General features: G+C 47.7%; 1 protein-coding gene across 1 annotated transcript; it reads right to left on the bottom strand.

The window, feature by feature from the left end:
• Positions 1-1,777: 1,777 nt before the first annotated feature.
• ninj2 (ninjurin 2) lies at positions 1,778-22,859 on the bottom strand. Its single transcript, XM_036518352.1, has 4 exons — positions 22,674-22,859; positions 3,255-3,471; positions 2,098-2,287; positions 1,778-1,830 (listed from the first exon to the last, which is right to left on the bottom strand). The coding sequence occupies exons 1-3, from the start codon at positions 22,704-22,706 to the stop codon at positions 2,136-2,138; spliced, it is 402 nt and encodes a 133-aa protein (XP_036374245.1). The 5' UTR covers positions 22,707-22,859; the 3' UTR covers positions 1,778-1,830; positions 2,098-2,135.
• Between the last annotated feature and the right edge of the window lie 37 nt (positions 22,860-22,896).

Raw genomic sequence — 22,896 nt, 5'->3', positions numbered from 1 at the left:
CCTTCAGTGGCTCTCATCTCAGTCAATGTACAGGATGCCACATGCTACAACTGCCTCAGTGTTGATCAACAGGGTTGCATGTGGCGTTGATTGTATATTACGGTCAGCTGAGTGAATCACGTCTCCAGTCAGCTTTTCATAAATCTGAATCTTGATTCTGTGAAAAATAAAAGGCTTTTTACAAATTTTTCTGTCTAGTTACTAGTTAAGATGTTGCTGGTGTATTCATTTGACTTGGATCCAAAGGAATGCAAGTCTTATGTATGTCGAACATGAAGCATTCAGTATTGTCCATTATTATTATTACTGGTTCATGCAGTAAAGCTAGGTAGGTAGCTAGTATCTAGAGCTAAGATTCTGACAGCAGACTTTGCACAGGTAACTACAAATACATTGTATCATGTTGCTAGGTAGCCAGCTATCTTTAAATTGTTTGGTTTGAGAGGGTTCGAAAGTATTGTGTTCTTAATCCGGCCAATAGACAGTTAGTGTGCAACTGTCTCATACCTTGATTTTTTTTGTTACTAAATCTTAGAGAGGGAGGTTGCTAGCAAGCCAGCTTTTAGCTATCTGGTGTATAAAATGGCAGTGTTCGTCCCTTTATGTGCCATACTGAGTGTGCTGTACCAGCTTGTAGCCCTTGACTGCGGTGGTCTGGGTTTTCATTAACTTTCCACCTGACCCCTGACTGGTTTCAGCAGTGTCAGAACCGGCTCCCTCTCCTCACCCCTACATCCCACCCTACATATCAGCAGAGAAGTGTTTGTGAATCTCAGTTTGGCTGTGCATGCATGATATGCACAGTTGACCATGTACGAATGGAATGAAACACGGACTCTGAAGCACACAGAAAGCACACAAAAAGGTTATTCCCGCTCACCATAGCAGCAGGTACATCCTCCTGCTTTCACAGGCAAATTCTGATTGGTCACAGAACACACATCCTCACTGCGCTGTTTATTTATGGAAGCCATGTGTGAGTGAGAACGTCCTCATTTATCATAATGGACTTTCTCAATAACTCCACCTACTTCTAGCCCATCCTCCCTGGACATGTGTCATATCCTACAGCATGCAGAGAGAGGGAGAACCGGCTCCTTCCTGTGCCACTGCCACTCCTGGAATGTGGGAAAAGGTAACCAAAAGTTCCTGCACCAGTAAGGTATACCTGAGCCCAGGTAGGTGTAAACACTATAAACTCATTTTATACATAAAAGATTAACTTTGACATTAGTGAATCATGACTTTCCCCTCTTCTAACTGAAACAGTGTCATCTTCCTCCATGCAGTTCAATTCAGGAAGAAATCTTTTCATCTGACCTTTGACCTTTGAACTGCAGGCCTGCACTGAGGTGTCTAAGGCTGTTGTTAAGGTTTGGATCAGCACACTACAAAAGGGGGGCAGAGATTAAGGTACAATTCCTTTTATAATTTTATTTTGTGGTATGGAACAATTTTGAAAAGTGACGTGTTCAACACAAACATAAAAAGGATGGAAAAATTAACACTGAAACCCATTTCAAGTTGTTTGATGTTTTGCATTTCCTAAAAAAGTGATGGCAAAAGAGTATATTAAAGAAAATATTGGATATGGATACTGGCATTCCTTTATATTAGTATCTTGAAATAAATTAGATAGTAGAAAAGGGTAAAATGATATTTTCTCCTTTACATGGTAAGTGTTTGCCATACAAATACTTCAACTCTAGAAAATATCTAAATATGAAAACAATATATCAAGGTCTTTGATGAAGGAAAAATAGAGCAAAGGTCTTATGTGATAATTAAACGCTGTTGTCCTCCCCAAAAAGACAGAAATGTCAGCTTCACCTGAAAAAAGGCAAAAAGACAAGCACAATTAACTTTTAAGTAATGAACAAATGAGTGATTATTGTGGTCATCGATACATCACTGAGCTAACACACATAGCTGGCATACTTTACATGCCTGTTAGCTGTAAAAACACCCAGTGTGTGGTGTTAGCCTCAGAGGGCAGTCAGCCTCTCTGTGTATTTCTTCACTCCATGTTCGATTTATGGTTACCATGGTCACAAAGTTAGCACACTTTTTCGGTGTGTCAGTGCAGCATGCGTGTACCTGTATTTTGGGCGTGGATTCGGGGTGTGTGTGAGCGGTCAGTTGGGTCTGGGGTACAGCCCTGTCTTCTGTACCCCGAAAGCGGTGATGAAGACGTTTATGATGACTGTGACAAACACCAGGCCGGTCGCCACATTGTTTATCACGTCCAGTCTCCTCTGGTTGGCAACATCATTCAGGTCCTTCCGAGCTTATAAACACACACATACACACACACATACACACACACACCACACACACACACACAAACACACACACACACACACACACACACACACACAGACATACACACACAGACACACACACACACACACACACACACACACACCACATACACACACACACATATGCACATGCGCACACACAAACGCACACACAGAGGCAGAAAAACACCAGGACACATGAGAGAGAGAGAGAGAAAATAGGAAAAAGATAAATTCAGGCTTTTAATGTAGTTATGGAAATCATTACACCATATAATTTTAGCAACCTGAGCATTATAAACTTCTCAGTCAGTGCAATATTCAGAGGAATTACACAGGTGCAAGTACAGGCCTGCAGTACACCTCTATCCATTAACGACACAGTTTCCTGGCAACAGACTGCTGGGAATGTAATCCTTTTTTAAGATAGACCCTAAGTTAACTTTCTGAACACCAGAATAAAATTTGAATTTATCACAAAAAGAACTAAATAAATATGCAATTAAGTTAAATATTCATAAGCAATTAATACTGTGTACATATTTGTTCACTTGAATATACTTGTGTGAATAGCAGGATACGGCAAAAGCAAGCTGCTAATCACAGTCTTCAGAGGTGTTTATTCAGGCTACCGGGTGGCCAGGACAGAATCCACACATTCAAAGCATAAAATAAACACAACTCTCTCTGCTCCCTCTGCCCTCTCTCACTGAATGAAAACAACAAGCTAGAATAAGAAAGCCCCCAGAAAAGAAATAAATTGTTGCCTTTTAAGACTTTTGGCTCGTGAACTTGTTTTCTCGCTCCCGTTCTCATAACCCCTGTCTCTCTGCAGTAAATCAGAGTTGCTTGTTGCTAAGCAGTTAATGAGGACGGCCTATATTCTACTGGCTGCTCATTGGTCCTGATGCAGTGACTGTCAGTAAGTAACATGTCTGTTGAATGGAAACGTACCCATAAAGACAAAGAGGATGCCTGCCGACACCTGGAAGAGCAGGGAGACCCCGATGAGCACCAGGAGGGTGACGTAGTACCTGAAGTCGGGGCCCTGTTCCAGCACGGCCTTCAGCTGCGAGGCGTTAGCCATTAGCAGGGCCACGTCCAGCATGCTCTCCGCCACACTCTTCTTGGTGGCATAGTGGTTCAGGTTGATCGGACTAGCCCTTTCTGGCTGGAAGGGAGAAAGAGAGAGAGAGAGGGAGAGGGAGAGTTAGAGTGAGAGTGAGAGAGACAAAGGGTGAGAGAGAGAGTCAGGATGTCAGGACGGGTAAATTCACAGATCTCTGCCCCAGTGGGGAAACTTCAACTCCATCAGCATACATCTGAAGCTGGTTCAGACCGGTTGCCACCACTCACCTCCCAATAAAGGTTTATTTTACAAGTTTTATGCATGTACGTAACAATCAGAACAGAAGTTTTCAAATAACAACAGTACCATTATAAATACATCATATGAAATAGCTGATTTCTGCAAACGTCTGCCCAGCTGACAAGCAAAGTTAAAAGTCAATATGAGGATGTTGTTGTAACCACCTAAATAGCTTACTGTGTATTTGTTGTTTCTAGTGGTGAGCTTCATAGCTAGCCACCTTTTTGCTTCCATTTTGCTCAGGTTCTACACATTTCTACCATTACACTTGCTAACCAAGACAAGGTTTGGAACAGCACTGATGATGTCAAATTGATAGCCAGTTCTTGTCTGGGCTGCAGAGGTAATTGTGAATGTTTCCAAAAACTGAATTGTTTTTTCATACTCCAGTCATTTTGGCTGCAGTCAGTCTGAATCTGTTTGCAGTGGCTGTGGAGTGTATAGACTGAGAGACAGTCTCTTCCCGGTCACTGGAGAGTGACTCAGTAATGAGCAGCATGGACCCCAGGCACAGCGGCTCCTCGCTGATAGACAGGAGTAGTTATGTATGATTTTTTAACGTCATGGTGGCTTAATCAAAGCTCATCTGTGGTCTCTAAACACAGTGACTGTAACTGCAATGCTGGTAATGCTTACACCATACACACACACACACACACACAGAGTTACACACACACACACACACACACACACACACACACTTACACACACACTCACTCTCTCAGACACACATGTTTTTGAATTATCTGTCTGATATCCTTTTGTGTTTTTTTTTGTTCTGGTGCTGTGTTCAGAGCTGCATGGTGTTGATAAACTGCACAGTTCGCAGCCGAGGCCGAGCTGGTTCTGGTCGCGTTGTTTGTTTGTTCTGAGGATGGTCTCAGTGTCGCGGCTCCCAGGGGAGCGCTCTGCCCCGGGCCCATTTGGGACCGTTTCCCCCGCCGCACCCCCGGAGCTGCACATCCCCGCCTGTGTCTCCGCGCCTCCCTCACACAAACACCCCATACGTTAACGATGCGTGGACACACACACACACACACACACACACACAGGCATGCACACAGGCAAGGCACACATGTCCGCGTGCACACACACACACACACACTTTCAATCACCCATTCATGCATGCACATGACCACAGAAGTACAAAATATTTCAGCAGATGTTGAATTTACAGCCCGTTTGCCCACCAGCAGATGGCAGCACCCTTATAAAAATCTATGGGCAAGGTACTCAACCTCGATAAATATCCAGCTGTATAAATGGGTAACATTTCAAAATTTTAACCCATTGAGGTAGCTCTGGATAAGAGCGTGTACTAAATCAGTGTTTCTCAATTCGACTCCTGGAGGCCCACTGTCCTGCATATCTTCTATCTATCCTTGCTCTACCTACCTGACTGAACTCATCAGTGGCACTTTTGATTAGCTGAGCACACCTGATTTAATCAAGCAGCAAGGATAGATAGAAGAGGACAGTGGGCCTCCAGGAGTAGGATTGAGAAACACTGTACTAAATGATAATTATGTGTTGTAACGTTGCTATTCACACGATTGAACAGCAGGTGGCAGCAATCAATAAGATCACTTATTAGGACGAAAGGCAATGGCGAAAGGCAGTCTTGTATTCCACAGAAAGCGTCCTGTTGTCCAGGCGCTACAGAAGAGTAAAAATACATATTACGGGAAACTATATGAAATATATTTCATTTATACCCAGCTCCAACCTGTTACACTGTTACATGTAATCCCACCGGCAGTATGACCCCCACTTTCCCGTCACAGCAGCCCCCCCCCCCCCCCCCCCCCCCATGGACTGCCCGTGTGACGTCACAACCCGGGGAGCGCATGACCGTAACCCGATCCCGGCGGAGGATCGCGGAGCAGCCCGCTGGCTCCGGGCAGGAGCGCCGTACCCCGGTGAGGAGGTGCAGGCAGCGGGTATCGAGAGAGGCGATCTCTGTGTGCTCCCTCCAAAGCAAACAGCCGAGCAGGAAGAACGCCGCTGCCTGATCGGAGTCAGATTTGCCTTTCACCGGGGCACAACATAGCCAAATTCATTTTAAACAAAACGCATTTTCACTACGTGGTGTCTCACATTATAGTATTTTTAAAATACTGTTTCTTCACAAATATATTTAAATGTGTAATTTGTACCAAGCAGTGTGATGTTAGCAATGTGACGTCATATAGGAACAGCAGATGGCAGTGTTGTATAAGAATGAAGTGAACTTGTCATGGCGCATGAAGTTGCCGTTATATTTCAACCTCCAGCCGGTAGAGGGTAGTGTAGATCAAAAATTTAGCCTGAAGGTTGGCGTTCAGTCCTTACAGAATCCCCGGCCTGGAGGACCGGACGTGAATAACCTCCTTGACTTGGATCAAGTACACTTTCAGTGACGGATTTGTTACCTGCTGAACTGTTACTCAATAGTTCTATTTAGATAAAGTGAGCTGACTTTCAGTGTATTTTTAACCATCTTGATTTTATTTCAATCTGTCCTATTTTAAGTATGAATTTTGCAGTGTAAAATTCAGAACACGCTGTAAATAATGAATAACTGTGAAACCATTGATCTTTTAATGAACCTCTGCGGTTCTGTGTCCTGAAGGATGCACAGTCTGTCTCTCAGATGCACAAGTACAAGTCTCTTGTCCTTGTTGAACTTTGTGTGGGCTGGACAGTGGGCAGTGAAGGAGAGTACGTAATGTAATATTCTTTCTGCAACTACACACACACACACACATGCACACATATACACACGAGCACACGCACCCATAATATATATCTATATATACTCTAATGTACATATCTTCTTTCTCTTGGGACAATTTAAAATGCCTCTTGTCTATATCAACTCCAAATAGACAAGTTCGAGTTCATAATGTACAGACAAAATTTATGCAGGAATCCCAGGGTTGTCTATATGAACTGAATTGACTGTATATAATACGTGTTTTGGAAAAAGTCAGGAACCTTGAAAAATGGCCATAAATCAGGTTCCACTTAGCGGCGGATTTGGCGTGCATCCAAATACCGCGTGCACTGCAGTATTGTTTTTCTTTAAGACCAGGATTATTTCTTTTTTAAATAAACACCATGGGAGAGGCCCAGAATATTTTACCAAAGGGGCCCATATATCAGCTACACAGGAAGTCAACCTCCCCACCTTCCCATTGGCTGCTGCCCTGTCCAATGGCGAATGGGAACAGGCGAGGAGGGTTCTCTCACACAAGAAGCTTTTTCTGCTTTTTTTTTTTTCGCGGTGCCTCCGCTGTGCCCCACCGGAGCAGAACCGCAGAGATACCGGACGGGGACGGCCACGCCGCAGGACTCCGCCCAGAGAGCGGCATGGCACGGCGGCGCGACCACTCTGCCGGCAGGCCCAGCGGTCCGGAGAGGAACAGAACCGAGCAAATCCTCTGTGGGGGGTGGGGTGTAGAGGTGGAAGGGGGAAAGAGAGGGGTAGGGAGTGTAGAGATAGGTAGAGGGGAGAGGGAGAGAGAGAGTAGGGGGGCCTAAAGGTAGATAGGGGAAAGAGAGGGGGCGGGGCTTTGAGGTAGATGGGGGAGAGTGGGCGGGGCTTCAAGGTAGATGGGGGGACTTAGAGGTAAATAGGGCAGAGGGGAAGGCACTGTGGTAGACAGAAGAGAGAAGAGAAAGAGAGAGAGAGAGAAAGAGTGGTAGGCGGGTAGAAATACACAGGGGAATGGAGAGACCCTGGGAAATGACTGTAAATCTGTCCGCTTCACATACATACTGGAACGTCTCAGAATCAGTTATTCGATCAAATGAGGCAGACTGCCGAGGACCACAGCTGTTACACTGAAGGCTGAAAGACAAAGAAGAATGGCTCCTTTTTCCTCCTACTGTACCTTACAGTGTACAATGTGTACCGTATACAATAATATATATGTGCCGTAAATATATCTACACACATCCACATACACATGTACAATAAATGATAAATATTACCATCATGTACTACACATAAATAATATATACACAATATCATATTATATATTGCCATATATTTATGGCAAAAAAACAAGGGTGTTTTTCATGAGAATATAAATATTAATATGTTATGTAATATGATGAATATATTTTGCGCTTCACAAAATCTATTGCAGGTGCTACATGCGAGGCTAAGTAGACGCGTTGCGCGTGTGTGATATGGTGGAGCTTATTTAAGTGGAGCTGATTCCTTTAATAAGCAGTGATGCCGGGTTGCTGTCATTTTCAGCAGAGGGGGGTCACGAAACATCGTGACAGATGCCACACCTCACACGGGCCCGCTCACACCTCACTCAGAGGTCTTATTTTTGGATGTGGTCCCCGTTCGCACCCCGGCGTAGCGGTGCAGTGCAGGGTAAAAATATCTGTGCGGGCATGAAGGTCCTGCCTGTTGTGTAACAGCCCCTTTGACAGGGCCGTGGTGATGGCGCGGCTTTATGAAAGCTCTTTATGAGGCTGGGTGATAGGCCCCTGAGGGGGTCAGCGTTGGGTGACCCCCCCCCTCCTCGCTGGCGGAACACCAAGCTCTCCCTGTCCCCCTCACTCTGCCCTGCTACCTCCCTCTCTGGCTCCTGCCGAAACGCCATCTGCAGTTGTTAGTCACCTCCTCTGCCTGGTTGCCGTCCTGGGGGGGCCAGGGGGATGGTTCTTGAACTCTGCACTGCTGGCCAGTACTCAAGACCACCCCAGCCCCCCCCCCCCAAACCTCCCAGGCGAGGTCACTGCAGCTGCTGGCAGACAGTGGTGCTGGACTGCTTTGCGTCGGACCTGCGGGTTGCCCTCAGGGAAACATCATTAAAGGATTAACAGAAAGCCACAAGTCTGCCGCCCCGATTTACATAGTACTGATCCTCCACCACTGAACCATCTCCTATTCTTCTGTTCATTTTTACATGTATTCATTGTCTTATTTAAATTCTTGTATTTGTATTCTCTCTGTTATTTCAGAGAGTGCAAAGACAGTTGTGAATGTTCTCCATACCTTGAACTTACCCGTGTTTTTCTTTTTTTCTCTAGCGATTGTGCAACTTGTGTCTGAGATGATTACAGAAATACATGAAACGTGTCGAGACCGTCATACCAAACGGGCTATTTAGGAACTTGTTACTGTGCCAACCAGAAACACACACACAGATATTACATAATCGGTTATCTTTTAACCCCTATACTGGAGCAGTCAAGCAGCGGCGGGTCTACATCCTGAGAGACTCCAGCCAATCAGAGCCCGGAATGCCAGGCTTGGAATGTATCGACCGGCTATAGGATCCCCTGTACGCTGCGCCAGGCCTCCTATCAGATAACCTCTGTGTAACATTCCTGCGCTCCACCTGAGAAGCAGAGATAACCCCCAGTGTACACAGCAGAGGAGCGTGGTGATGGATTCATGGCTGCCCGTTCCATAAATACAAGGCTCAGAGGCTCCAGAGCTGCTAACCACACTCACATCCTGGGTCACCTGCTGTTTGCTCGGCTCGGTCATCAGCGGTCTTATTTAGTCATTTCTCAACGGGCGTCGTTTGAGGATCGCGGTTGTGTTGAAATGATTGCGCTCATTCACAATGTAATTATTGTCTCGGGATGTTTGGTATTTCTTGCACACTGTTTAGCCAAATGAGAGCTCTGCTCACGAAACGCTCTGTATCTCTGAAAGGACGTTACCTACCTCAGAGTGGCAGGTAAAGCAGGCTCACTGCCCATGGGGGACGCGGAGGGCGTGAACACTGTCATCACAGTCTCCCGGTGCAAACTCGGCGTACTACCCGTCAATCACCCGACTTCAAAGAGCAAGGCTACATAAGTGCCTGCAGCAGGGCCAAGAACGCTAGCGCCCCCCCCCCCCGGAGAGTGACTGTGGAACAGGCCGGCTTCCTGCGCTCTGACTCACGACCTCCGAACGCGGGAGACTCAGAGAAGGCATGGCACACACGCCACATAAACCTGACTCACTTGGTGGAATAGTTTTCAAATTAGCACAAACAAGTTAGCTCAGGAAAGCCACAAGTTTAGCCTTAAATAAGTGCTAAGCTACTAAATAGCTAAATACAAATTTACTGTATTAATTGTGGATGAAACCAATTGAGCCGTTCACACTTAAGAGAAAAGCAAATATTCATGCCTGAAAAACTACAATTGACCTATTTCTTGAAGTCTGAGTGGTGCTGAGGGTTGTAATTGGTGAACACAATGATATTTTCAAAGCCAGTGAGCTCATGTGCAGACGCAGGGTGTGTCTGTCTGCGGGGAGAAGTTTACAGCACTGTGCTGTATTTCACTGTTTAAATGACAGTTGATGTTAACACCCACACAGACGGGCTCTGTACACGAAAGCAGAGAGGTCTTTTCTTCTGTGCACGTCCCACAGTAACTCTGCTGTCTTAATTCAGTCACCCCCCCATCACACACACACACAAACACACACACGCACATACACACACACACAAACACACACACACACATACACGCACATACATGCACATACACACACACACACACACACACACATACACGCACATACACGCACATACACGCACATACACGCACATACACACACACACACACGCACACAAACACACACACGCACATACACACACACACACACAAACACACACACGCACACACACAAACACACACACACACACACACACACACACACCTTCCTAGTAGTGTGTTTCTGTGAGCACCGTATTGTCCTCTCACTCACTCTAAAACAGTGGCCCGTGGGTCTGTGAGACACCAGCAGGCAGCAGTTCAGCTGTGTGCTCTGTGTCACCTGCTGTGACCTGCTGTGCCACCTCTCCTCTCTCCGGGCGGCTTTGAAATCCTGCTCTGCCCCCTTATATCCTCACAGCTCTCCTCTATCCTGTCGCCTCTATCCTCTGCCCTCTCTGTCTCCTGTTTCTCCTTCTCCTTCCACCTGTCTGTTCTCCTCTCCCCTTCCCTCCTTCCTCCACCTCCTCTCTCCTCTCCTCCTCTCTTCCTGTTTCCTCTCTCTGCCCTGCATGTGACCCCCCCGCCCCCCCCAGCTGCCCCTCTCCTGTCTCTGTCTGCCTGTAAGGTATCAGTGTGCGGAGGGGGAAACGCAGAGCCTTGGTGTTAATGTCTGTGGTTAAAGTCGGCCTGCGTTACAAGCCTGTCTGATGGCCTTTATTACGGGCTGAGTCACCCGGCCGTGTCTGTGCGTCTGCAGCCTCCGTGTCGGGAGCGTCAGCCTGCGAGGGAGGTGAGGCCCTGCAGCAAGCACACCACTGTGAAAGGGATAAACCTGTCACAGCACACAGCCCTCGGCCCAGGATCCCGCAGACAGGACCAGAGAGCAGAGATATTTCACTGCAGAGCTGTCGCGCTGCTCCCCGCCAGACGGCCCTGTTCCCTTTCCCACTGCAGGGCCGGATCCGGGCAGGCCTCCTCACTCTGAGTTCTGGGTGGGTTTGAATGTCTGCTTGCGTCGGGCTGTCATTGCCTCCGCTGGTTTGCAGAGGTTACACTCAGGCTGTGGGCGTTGGCCCCCTGCCATTGCTGATAATGCCAAACACAGGAGGCAGACAGGAAAGGGTAGAAGTAAAAGAGAGAAAAACAGAAATGAGAGAAAGAGAGAAAAGAAGAAAGCAGTGGAATCTAGTATTGGAGGGAATACAACAGCCTCGGGAAGGAGGTGACGAACAGGAAGTTGTTTCAATCAGAGTGGACTTCTGAATCCTACAGCAGCTGGAATAGAAACGCGCTGAAAAGCTTTGCTACTATACTGGTGCACTGGTGGCTGTCCCGGGTTTTAACAAAAGCACAAATCAGTGTGGAATTTTTCATCCCAAATCGCATGTGATATCACACACTACAGCGCTGGCTGCAGGACCTGAAATGGAAAAGCATCCGAGCCCGCGCCCCTGCAGCGGAGACGGGGTATGAGTGACTCCCTCAGCGCCGCACCTCCCCCCACTCCTCCCGCCTCCTCCGTCTCTCCCGTCTCTCGCTCTGCTGCTAAAACGGTGCTCTGTGTGCTGTCTTTCCTTCAGCTCACACGTCAACACGCAAACACGTGTGCTTTTAACACGTATGTCAGGTTGTTCCAGACCCTTATGACCCACCACCCCCACCCCCCATAAATTCATGGGAGGCTGCAAAAAACTTTGTGGTTGAATACTGAATACTTGTGTTACGCAAGCCGTTTATGGGAGGCCCGTGTGTGAGTGTTAGTGACTGTGACAGGAAAGGTTGGGAGTGAGGCTGCTCTGAAGGACCTGCAGACAGCCGCGCAGGGCAGGCCTCTCCGGCCCAGGCCTCTGTGATGCGTGTGTGGTCCTCGGGGACTGTAAAACGAGACTGTCATCATTGTGTAACGGAGACGACGGAGGCCACGCCGAGCGAACTGTCAATGACGGCTTTGTGGAGATATTTGCCCTCTCGGTTCCGATGGCTGTTGGTCAGCGTGAGGTCAGAGACACCGGGTCTCCAGTCTGCATTGCTGCCACATCCTCTTTGGGGGGGAGGGCGTGGGTTCCACTGGAACACCCCAGTGGGCATAGCCCAGCTGTGATCTTCTGACCCCCCCCCCACCCCCTCCGACACATCCCCCCAGTGCCCCCTCCCCATCCTCTCTCTCCCCCTCTGGGTTTCCTGCTGATAGACAGGTGGGTCATCCCAGGCTGGCGGATACACCCCTTCCCTGTGTCTCTCCCTCTCTCTCTGGAAACAATAACACGTGGGGGGGGCACATATAAACAAGGGGACAGAAAGCAGAAGCCGTGGGCCAGAGGTGGGGGCCTGTTTGCCATGTTCCATCCTAGCTCCGCCCTCTGTGTCTCTGCAGCTGGCCCTGTTTGGCTTTCCTTGTGAAAACAGAGGGCCAGAGAGCTGGGGTGAGCGGGCACAATGAGGGGAACCAGGGCCCTGTGCGCTGGCTGGTGCGCGTGCTCTTATCACTATTTTCACACAGATAGTTGCGCCCCGTCACGATAAGGAGCGGTCAAAAACGAAACAGATGCCTGCACGTTTGGACAAACAAGGCCTGACTCAACGCACCAACAACGGCACGGCCGGTGTGCGCGGCCGACGGAAACGCTTCCCTCGCGTAACGTTTCCGAATGCACACGGAAAGCCCGTCCTTCCTGGCAGATTTTCGGTTCTCTGTGCTGTTTCAAAGGACATGACATTCACAGACGCAATGACAACCAGCAGGCAGGGGGACAGCCAGGGCTCCCAGGCAGTGGAGCATTCATAACATTCATTAAGAATGACACTGATTCATCTGGTCGTCTGAATGAAGAGCCGGGTTACTGTGCGTCATTGTTATTCTGTAATTTGTCTGTTTTTGTGTCTGTATCTTACTACAAGTCCCGTCTCCTCAAAACGGGAGAGAGGCGTTAAAATGAGAGGGCAATGTAGCATGGTGGTAAGGAGCAGGGCTTGTTACAGAGAGGTTGCTGGTTCGATTCCCCACTGGGGCACTGTTGCTGTACCCTTGGCCAAAGCACTGAACCCACAATTTCATCAGTAAATATCCAGCTGTATAAATGGATAACATGTAAAATTGTAACCTATGTATGCCACTCTGGAAAAGAGCATCTGCTAAATGAAAATAATGTAATATAATGATAGTCATGACAGGGGAAACAGGGGCTGCGGAGGATGACGGCCACGGTTCTCTCTCTGTTTGCCAAAGCGCCGGGCCGAATCACAGCCACCGCAGCCCACGGGCCGGAATGTCTTTCATTCTGGATGCAATTAAAATTCCCGAAATACGAAGACTGCATTCCTCCTCCTCAGAGGAGCCAGATCGGGGGAGGGGCGAGGGGGCAGAGGCGTGGGGCGGGAGCAGCCGGGACTTTCCCCACCGGCAAACAGCAGTCAGAGTCACGCCGCGCACCGACACAGCCCTGTTACACCCAACCCCAGAGATACAGCAGAAAGAGGGATCAAAGGCTGCTCCATCCAGTCTTAATTTGATACAATATTGCACTACACAGTCTTCTGAGTAGACACCCTTACCCACAGCTATATGTACAGCCTACATTTTACATAAAGCACATTCATACAGCCAGAGAGTTTACCGAAGTAATTTGGGTTAAATAGATTGCTCAAGGGTACAACAGCAGGTCCCCACCTGAGATTTGAACTGGAAACCCCTTTGAGTTTATGAGCCCTGTGCACCACCCCACTGCCTGCCACAGCATGCAAGCATGTAAGCGTTTAGGTTAAATTATCGTTCCTGGTGATTAGAGAGATTGTATCACCGTGTGTATCACTGAGAAGTGCTGTGGGCAGAGCAGCACAGAGGAATGGAAGATTCCGGAGGCTGCTAGGTAACTCTGCACTGTGTCTGCTCTGACCCGTTGCCTCGAACCTTCATCTCTTCTGGAGGGTCTGGCTTTGAATGAGAGAACTGAGCTAGTGATGCTCACTCACCTGGACCTCGGTGATGTCACAGCAGTCTCGGGTCTGACACTCACACGTTCACGTTTTTCATTGGCTGAGGTATTCCCTCGGAGTGTTAGCGTGTCATAGCCAACTGTGTCAAAGTAAATCTTTGCCTATGTTTGGACAGTTTAAGCCATGACTCATTCACTGATACAGGATTCACACATGAGAGTGGGGCAGAGTAACTCACCTCAACCATCTCCAAAGTGTACGCCCCAAACTGGGTTGCAAGCCAAATTCTCTCCACGCATTCATCTAGGTCTGTGCAGGGGGCAGCAATGAACTAACTAACTTAACTAAGTCACTTAAATGTGTGAGGAAATTTAACAGCCAGACTGTCAAACTCAGATATGAAGTTTGGACACAACACGAGGAGGCCTTCTAACTCTTTGGGAATGGAATCTTGGGACAGTGAGTTAGGACCTCTGTTTAACGTCTGAACCAACTGACGAGACTTATATTCTTGAAGTTTTACCTGCAAACACTAATTTGTCCTTAGAATAAGTGCTATTCCTCAAACATAAAATATATTGGATACATTTTCATGTCAGTTTTGAGTATTTTCACTCATAAAAAGTCGGCCATTTTGAGAGCAGCACACGGTTCTCTCTGTGGGCTCGTCTGGAGTGTGAAATTGGAGATGTGAGTGGAGTGTGTGTCTTAAAGGGTGGGGGGTGAGTGTGGGACCCAGTGGACCAGACCTGGCACACTGTCTCAATGCGCACTCAACGTCTGTGTGTGTGTTTACATGTGCACGTGTGTACGCACGTGTGTGTGTGTGTGTCTGTGTGTGTATGTGTATGTGTGTGTGTGCATGTGTGTGTGCATGTTTATGTGTGGTTACATGTGCACATGTGCACAGATGTGTGTGTGTGTGTTTGTGTGTGTGTGTGTGAGCATATGTGTGTGTGTCAGTGTGTTTGTGTCTGTATGCAAACATGTGTGTCTGTGTGTGCCTGTGAGCATGTGTCTATTCACGTGCTTGTGTGTGCGAGAGGAGTGCGAAAGGCGACATATTCCACATAGTACTATGTCAAGCGTGTGTCCAAAAACACAGCCAGATCGCCACAGAGACGGCCGCACATGGGCTGCAGCATGGGATGGCCGCGGGAGGCTCCCTCTGCTTTGCTGACACCGCGCTTTCAGAGCTGAAATATGCCCTGTGCTGCGATTTGCTTTGTAACGGAATGAATTATTCATGTGAATATAAAGAGCCGCATGTAAATGTATCCAGCTGTGACTTCATTCTCCTTACTGTCTTTATTTTTTACAAAGGGAAGGATTGCACAACAATCAGTACATAACAGCACGCAAAGAAATGGTTCTCAAACAGGGAGAGGTCTGTTTCACAGACACCGCCACATTTGTCTGACGTGGAAGAGGTTTCAGGGCACACTGGCTTCTAATTCTGTGGTTTTTAAGACTGTTCGCTGATCTTTGTGGAATCTAAACACCGCGGGGCTGTGAGACCAGTCAAATGCCCATATTCAAATGGGGATGTAAATGCATCTGGACAGGTCCACTGCTGGTGTCCGAGCAGGAATTTAATGTGAAAGTTTTACTTGATGGCAGCGCTTTGAACAGTGCCAGAGCCAGGGAAGATGATGTTCCCTGTTCCAAGGATCGAAATATCTCGTTCTTCTCTGGCCCTTTTTCCCAGGCCCTGCGTTCTACACGATCTGTGTAATTATAGCAGAGATGAAACAGGGCATCACTGTGCGGCAGGGGAGGTTTATGGGTAAAAACCACAGAGGTCTGAGACCAGTACAGCTTGCAGAGATCACTGCCGCTGCACTCAGTAGAGTGCACCATGAGGGTTTGTCTGTAATTACACACAGAGCAGCAGAGAACGGTGACTATGGACCACACCTCGAACAGCTTGTCACCGTTTCAGAGAGGTTCCTGGGCTCAGACTGAGCAAAAAACTTATTCACCCTCATTTACGAGTGAGTGATAATATTTTTAGGCTCCCAGAGTTCACGCTACCTGCATGAGGGTTCTCTCCTCCAGGTGTCAGGATTTTAAATCTGACCAGTTTATTTTAGTGCCAGAAAAATGTAAGGACTTTGATTTGAAAATAAGGACTGAAGATAATGAACGTTAATCCCTCTTCCTCTGCAAAGGTCTGTCAAGATAATAGGAATTACCTGCTTCACTCTTGAAGACAATCATGCTAAGTATGACAGAAAATGTTTAAAACACTTTGCCCATTTCATAGCACATTTCTGTTTGTTTTCAAAATGCAGATAGAGTCTGTCTGATCCTGTGTTTCATTCCTAAATATAATCCATGAGACACCCTCTGGCTTTCTGTTTTTGATTGGTTGGTTTCCCTGGTTTCAAGGTGGGTCTGAATGATCTGGGCAGACAGCAGCAGAAGTTTTGCATGCTGGGAGATCCTGGGGCAGCACAGGCTGAAGCTCCTCAAAGCATTCCCACACTCAGGGTGGAGGTCACGGTGTCCTGGAGGTCACACTGATGCAAAATAATCTCCCCAGCCAGACAGCTATGGAGCACCACCATGGAGGACAGGCTCTGCAAGGGGGCATGTGGGTGAGCCAGGGCCACCTAAACTTTCACTCAGACCAGGCATTTCAGCTCCTGGCAACATTCTAATGCAGCATCTTAACGGCAGTTTGTCCTTCCCAGTGCAACAGCTGCCCACACAATGTAAGGGAGCAGGAGCAGGAGCTGGAGCTGGCCTTGTGGACGATACTTAACCCTGACCTGAAGGTAGGTGAAAATGAGACCCCCCCCACCACCTCTCTGGGGTTTGACCCCCCCGCCCCCGTGTGACAGCGTACCCGTCTTTCCTCCGAGGGGTTCCTGCCCCCCCCAGCATGCAGCCCCCCCCCACCCCCGGCTCTCACAGCAAAGCGTGTGGCCCCTTCCTTCCCCCCCATGAAAAATGTAGTTATGCTCCATTCCCCAGGGTCCCAGGGCCTGGTCAGCTGCGGTCAGGCGTTCTGTTGACTCACTCCAGGAAACTAATGTCACAGAGAAGGATGTCTGCCTGCCTGGTTACATAACAAGGAGCGAACGGGCGACCTGTGAACCGTCGGTCACGTTTTTACCAGCATGGCAGTGCGCTCCAGCATGTGGGCCCGCTACCGCTGAGTGAAAACCACGCACGCGTTTCAAAATAACTAACGCCCCAGCTACAGAAACAGCTTGTTTCTGCAGCTCTCCACAATGTCCTGTGCTTCTGTGCTAAAGGGGAAGATCCAGGCAACACACCGGCCACAGGACATGCATCCCAGCTGAGCTGCTGGGAGGGGAAGGTGGGCTCTAGCACAAAGCTATCCCACAATGCACCTCTCCTGCTTTTTCTCTGCGGTTACTGAATAACTACCCTGCACAGAGAGCCTTGATTTCAGCTGCTGCGGCTACAGCCTGCAGGACTGGCTCAACGTGGTCTCTAAGCGCTAATGTACATACAGGGTGGGGGGGTTGGGGGGGTGCGTGGGGGCTGACTGAAAGGGGCTTTAATAACACGCTGACTGTCAGCTCCAGCAGCATGCCCAGTCACACGTTACACCCCGCCACGCCCCCAGAGAGAGACCTGCCCGGGTCAGGACCCACGGATGCCTCGTTAGAACATGGGCCCGGAGAGAGAGTCTCTGAACTGTATAATCTCCCCCTCCCTCTCTTTAAAGGACAGAAAATCACACAGGCGATTAGCGCAGTTCGCCACGCCGGTCAGAACGAGCCCACTGGTGCCGCCTGCACCCCCCCACCCCCCCCACCCTGCACGTGATCGGGGTTTGCCTGACAGGCCGTTTATCTGTGCTGGAAGCACAGGGCCTCTCTGTGTTCTGTACTTTACAAGTAAAGACCTGAAATTCTCAGAAAGCGAGCAGTGAGAAAATAACCCAGCGAGCCTCAGCATTCTACAGGCAGTGGGAGTGACTTCCCTCCCCTACGAGGGATAAAAAAAACAGAAATAAAGCAGAACAGAACAGACCCGTCTATAATCTCACGTCAGCTCTTTCGTTAAAGTACAGGCAGACAGACCAAAACACATTACAGTGAGCAATTATTCCCACTTGTTAGTTTTCGTAACATTTTGACAATTAATGGTATTTTTTTTGTGCAGAAGAAGATGTTTTTATTCTCTGTGTTTCCCTCGTGTATCGTGATCAGGGACTATTCAGATTGATTTTAATGCTTTCTGTTTTAATTTACAACCAGATTGTTCTCATAAAGAGTGTTTGTTAGCTATAAAATAGAACAGAAAGTGAATAACAATGTATTTATTCATGGGGTCCCCCCAGTGGATCACTCAGCAAGGCACTCACTTTGAGTGGAGGCTGACCCTTGTGTAATGTGTTTGAAACCAGCCAGGTTATTTTTTTTTAACGACCACCAGCATCCCGCAGCACCAGAACAAACTGGTTCTGTTCCATCAGGGATGTGGGCGGATGAGTTGGCAGGGGCCTCCTTGTCTCACCGCTCTCAGGCACCCTGAGATTTTTCCGCCTGCCTGTGTTGCTCGGATGGTGTCAGTGCAGCTGTGCCTGTCCTCCGATGAGTACCCGCTCTACTGCAGTGTGCTGTGTGGAAAACAGCCGTCGGTCGCATGGGAACGTATTTTAGAATTGCATTCATCTCAGTCCAGCGCCCCCGCACGAGTGCAGTGGTTGTCATGGCGAGACGAGACTACTCTACCATTGGCAATTCCAAAACACGGTTACATAAAAGAGGGGAAAAGCCATAAATTATTCTTTATTCGTTTAATCTGATTTTTCGAACCAAAGAACAATCGGCTGATTTGATCTGTAAATTAGTGCTTTGAAAACTGAATCTGAAAACTGATCTGACAGACACAAAGGAGGCATTTGTAAAAATAAATTGGTTTATGAGAAGCTTATATGACCATATAAAAGCCCAGGATTTCTCCGTTTAGCATCGTGTGGATGGGAGTAAGGTAACATCATTAGCATCTCCATCTCATGTTTTAGGTTTATGTTGAACCTTGTGCAAAAAATACATTCACTTATATGACATTATGAAACAATATTCAATGACATTTAACACAAAATCAAATTAAAATTTACTTTGGAAATTCTATTGTAAATTAGATTTGAAATGCACAATATTATTACATAATATCAAACAAAATGAATAATAAAAATACATTTGAATATACCAAGACCATGTAACACATGAAAAGATATGTTAAAATGTATTTCACAGTTTTATCAAATTTTGAATGCTTTATTTGTCACATTTCATTAATGTCATTGATCATGATTCAAAACATTTTCACTCCCAGATATTACAGCACAGCTGTATTCCAAACTGTATTTTTTGCTATTTTTTTGTATATTCTATAGATGTATTCTAATGTAACAATCTGCTGTTATATTGTATTGTCATTTTATCACCATAATATGTAAAGAACTACATAGAACTACATAATCCTCATTGTCATCGTTACAGCAGTGAGGCTAGGTGAGTTAATAATCCCTAACAGGTACAAAAAGGCGTTTTCTCTTTTAAAACACTCTTCTCCTTCAGCAGAAACCCCTTTGACAGTCCCTGAACGAAAAACCTGGCAGTAGACAGGACGCAGAGGCCAAAAAAGGCAAACCGCAAGCAGCAAAGGTAGCTGAGAAAGGTTATAAATTTAAGACTTTCTGTGCGTCTTCTTCTTATTTTTTACAATGGCTTATTTTCACTTGATGTATTTAAATTTCTGTTTAGCAGAGGTAAGTCATTGTTTTCGCTGTTTCATCCCCAGTCAGGACGGCAAAGCAAGTGCAGCACTGGCTTTATACTGGACTGGCTGCACTGGCACCATATCACCACATCCAAAAATTACGTACATAGTAGGACGTTTACTGCAGATCAATTCCACTAAGGTTCAGGATATGAATGAAGAGAAAGAGTCTTGCAAGTGGCAGACTACTTTCCTGTGTGCCAGTTCCTATCAAAGTCTGATCATAGGAAGTGTCTGAACTGGGAAAAACACTGAATGGTAGAAGAAAAAGAAGAAGAAAAAGAAGAGGAAAGCCTTCCTATAATTTTGACATCACTGTCCAAATGATGGCACCAGACAGGATGACTGAGTTTAACTCCACAGGCAGGGCAAATGTGATCCACCCAGTCAATGAAAAAAGTACAGCATCTCATAGGCGAACTCTCACATGCCATCAATAATATGAAGGGGTGCAGACAAATGAGTTAGTAAAACATGAGTACCAGAAAAAAAAGGAATACATAGAAAACAGATGTGTCCATGCCTAATCTCCTTCGAGTGCTCTGTTTCACTGTAACCACGGTAACTCTGTCTGGGGTTAAATGTCACCAGTCTGACATCACGGTGTCCAGCTCCGGAGTCCCTGCGGGCTATCGTCAATGTTACTGCAGGTCATAATAACTTTATTAAATAACGCAGACTCTCATGCTCTCCAAACCAATTAGCTTACACTTAGCCAGACCTCTTAGCCTCTTAGCTTAACCTCTTCATTGCAGTGTCCTTTTCCCTTCCATTTCAAGATCCATTCATCCGGCGTCGGATCCGGCTGCTTCATAACCGGGTATAATGTGTGTGGCAGTCCATTATTACAGGATGAAACAGACGGCAAATGTTAGCACGAGGTCTGGTTCATTCATATGGCACTGGCCTAAAGGAGGGAAGATGCACGCTCTCTCAGTGAAAATTGCACTTAAGCCTGTGTATGATCCCCCATATTTAATAATCCCTCTCCACATATAGCAATATAATTGCACAAATCTGCTCTGCAGGGCACATCTGGAAGCAATCATTCCAGTCATTTCCTTCTGGATATACGGTGATAACCCCCACTAGTCTGTATTGGGAAAGCTCCCGTCTGACGATCATACATATCCATACGCACTGTTTCCCACAAGAAGGAGATCCAGCAGAGCACAGTGGGCCATGTTTCCGGCTGAGGATGGGAGGTGCTGGGAGCCCTGCAGCCCTGTGTAGCTCTCTTCAACTTCCTGTTTAATCCGCCCTGAGCGAGAGGTCTGATTGGCCGCTCCTGCTGATGCAGAGGCTGTTCAGCCAATAGTGTGCCAGCTGGGCAGGGTGCAGATCACCCAGGTGGCAGGCCTGCCAGCCACTCCACTCCTCCCAGGCACCCTCGGAATGCTCCGGCTGCTCCAGGCTAACCCAGAGGAGGGGCACATCATGGCAGCTGTGTCACAGAGAGGAGGGCCGGGGACTGGATGGCACCACAGGCTGCAGGCTGGACTGCATACAGGCTGCGTTCTGTCATGGCAAAAACCATATATCTAACCTCAACGAATCGCATTACACCTCCAAAATACTCCGCGGTGAAGCGCTCTGGATTCAGGAGGCAGTAAGATGGAGGCATGGCGCAGACGGCCGATTCTCAGGCAGACTCTGTCACCCCGTGGCCCCCGTGCGCCGGCCCGGGGACGACACCGTGCCTAAAAAGGTGTCCCTGTCGTCTCACGGTCCCCCGCGTGTCACAAACGAGCTGACAGCTAAAGCCTCACCCCGCAGAGCACCCCGCTGTCATCGGACAAGCAATCTGTGTCAGCATGCGCTCACACATGAAAAATGACATGGCAAAATAATACCGTTTCCCACACATGTGAGACAGATGGCCGAAAAAAAAAAAAAAAAGCCTGCAGTCCCCCTGGAATGAATCCCTGGGGAAATAGTTTCCTGTGGTGGAATTCAGCGAATGAATAACAATGACTGAAGTCAGTACGGCGTCACCTCGTTTTAAACACAGCATTACTCAACAGCATCGAGCACTGTCCACGCAGAGGGGGACATCTGTACAAAACCCGTACAAAAATTCCTAACAGCAACCTTTTATTTTTTCATGAGACATCTGGCTGCTCAATATCACCAACTTAATCACGACAGGATATTTCTACGAGATGAAGGAGGAAATTGAGCTTAGAAAGTTAGCTTAGGCTGCCTGCTCCAAAGAATCATATCCACACCCTGAACCCTGGCTGCGGTCCGAGCCCGATTCTACACTCTGTTGTTAAATCCAAAAATAGCCGACATCTAAAATATTCATGAGCACAAAAACTCCTTCCTCCCTCCAACATGGAAGAGGACGCATGGCAACAGGCATTCTCAAAGTAAGCACAGAGCACTGTTTGGGATCTCATCAGCTACATCCCCAGCCTTACAATGCACCCCTTGCTTCATGGGAAGGTACAGCTAGCGGTGCGCTGTAACAATCCCTGCAGCTCCTTTAATTGGTTGGTAAGTGCGTGCTTTGTTGACCCCCGGGTACATTAAGGCTTCTTCTCGGCCTCACAGCCCGTCACTAATTGATATTTGATGGATGCAGTAAGCCACGCTTTCCCTCCCCGGGGGGAGAGACGCAGAGAAACACCCCACAGCCCTCTGATCACTTCCTCCCAACCGGCTGGGAAATACAGCAGCCCAGTGTCAGAGTAAACAAGGAGGGCATCACAGAGAGAGAGACAGAGAGAGAGAGGGAGAGAGAGAGAGACAGAGAGAGAGGGAGAGAGAGAGAGGGACCCACGTTCTCCAGACAAACCACAAACACCCCCCCCCCAACTGACTCAAAGTCCTGTTGCGTAAGTTTTGCTTACCTGCAAGTCTGCGTGTCCCCTGGTCCCTGGCATTGTGGCGGATCGTTCCTGGACCGTGTGTACGCGTCAGCTTTTTACCCCTTTCTGCTGTCTCTTCCCTCACGGAAAGCTAGCAAGCGGTGCTCTGAGTGAAAAAGCAGTAAAGTTGGCAGACGTGTCTGGAGAAATTCAGGGCACCAGGCAAAGGACGGCCTGACAAACAAGTGTGTTATTCATCCTTTTT

This window comes from Megalops cyprinoides, chromosome 23, assembly GCF_013368585.1.
Source record: "Megalops cyprinoides isolate fMegCyp1 chromosome 23, fMegCyp1.pri, whole genome shotgun sequence".
NCBI lineage: Eukaryota > Metazoa > Chordata > Actinopteri > Elopiformes > Megalopidae > Megalops > Megalops cyprinoides.
Note: the sequence above shows the minus strand (reverse complement) of the source record. Positions and strands in the feature narration are given on the sequence as shown.

What these genes read in the sequence shown, in the direction of transcription:
- ninj2 (XM_036518352.1), bottom strand. Translation starts at nt 22,706, where the DNA reads ATGCCAGGGACCAGGGGACACGCAGACTTGCAG. An exon ending in GGGGACACGCAGACTTGCAG is followed by an intron (nt 3,472 to 22,673) that starts GTAAGCAAAACT and finishes TCTCCCTTCCAG; the next exon opens with CCAGAAAGGGCTAGTCCGAT. An exon ending in CATCCTCTTTGTCTTTATGG is followed by an intron (nt 2,288 to 3,254) that starts GTACGTTTCCAT and finishes TGTGTTTATAAG; the next exon opens with CTCGGAAGGACCTGAATGAT.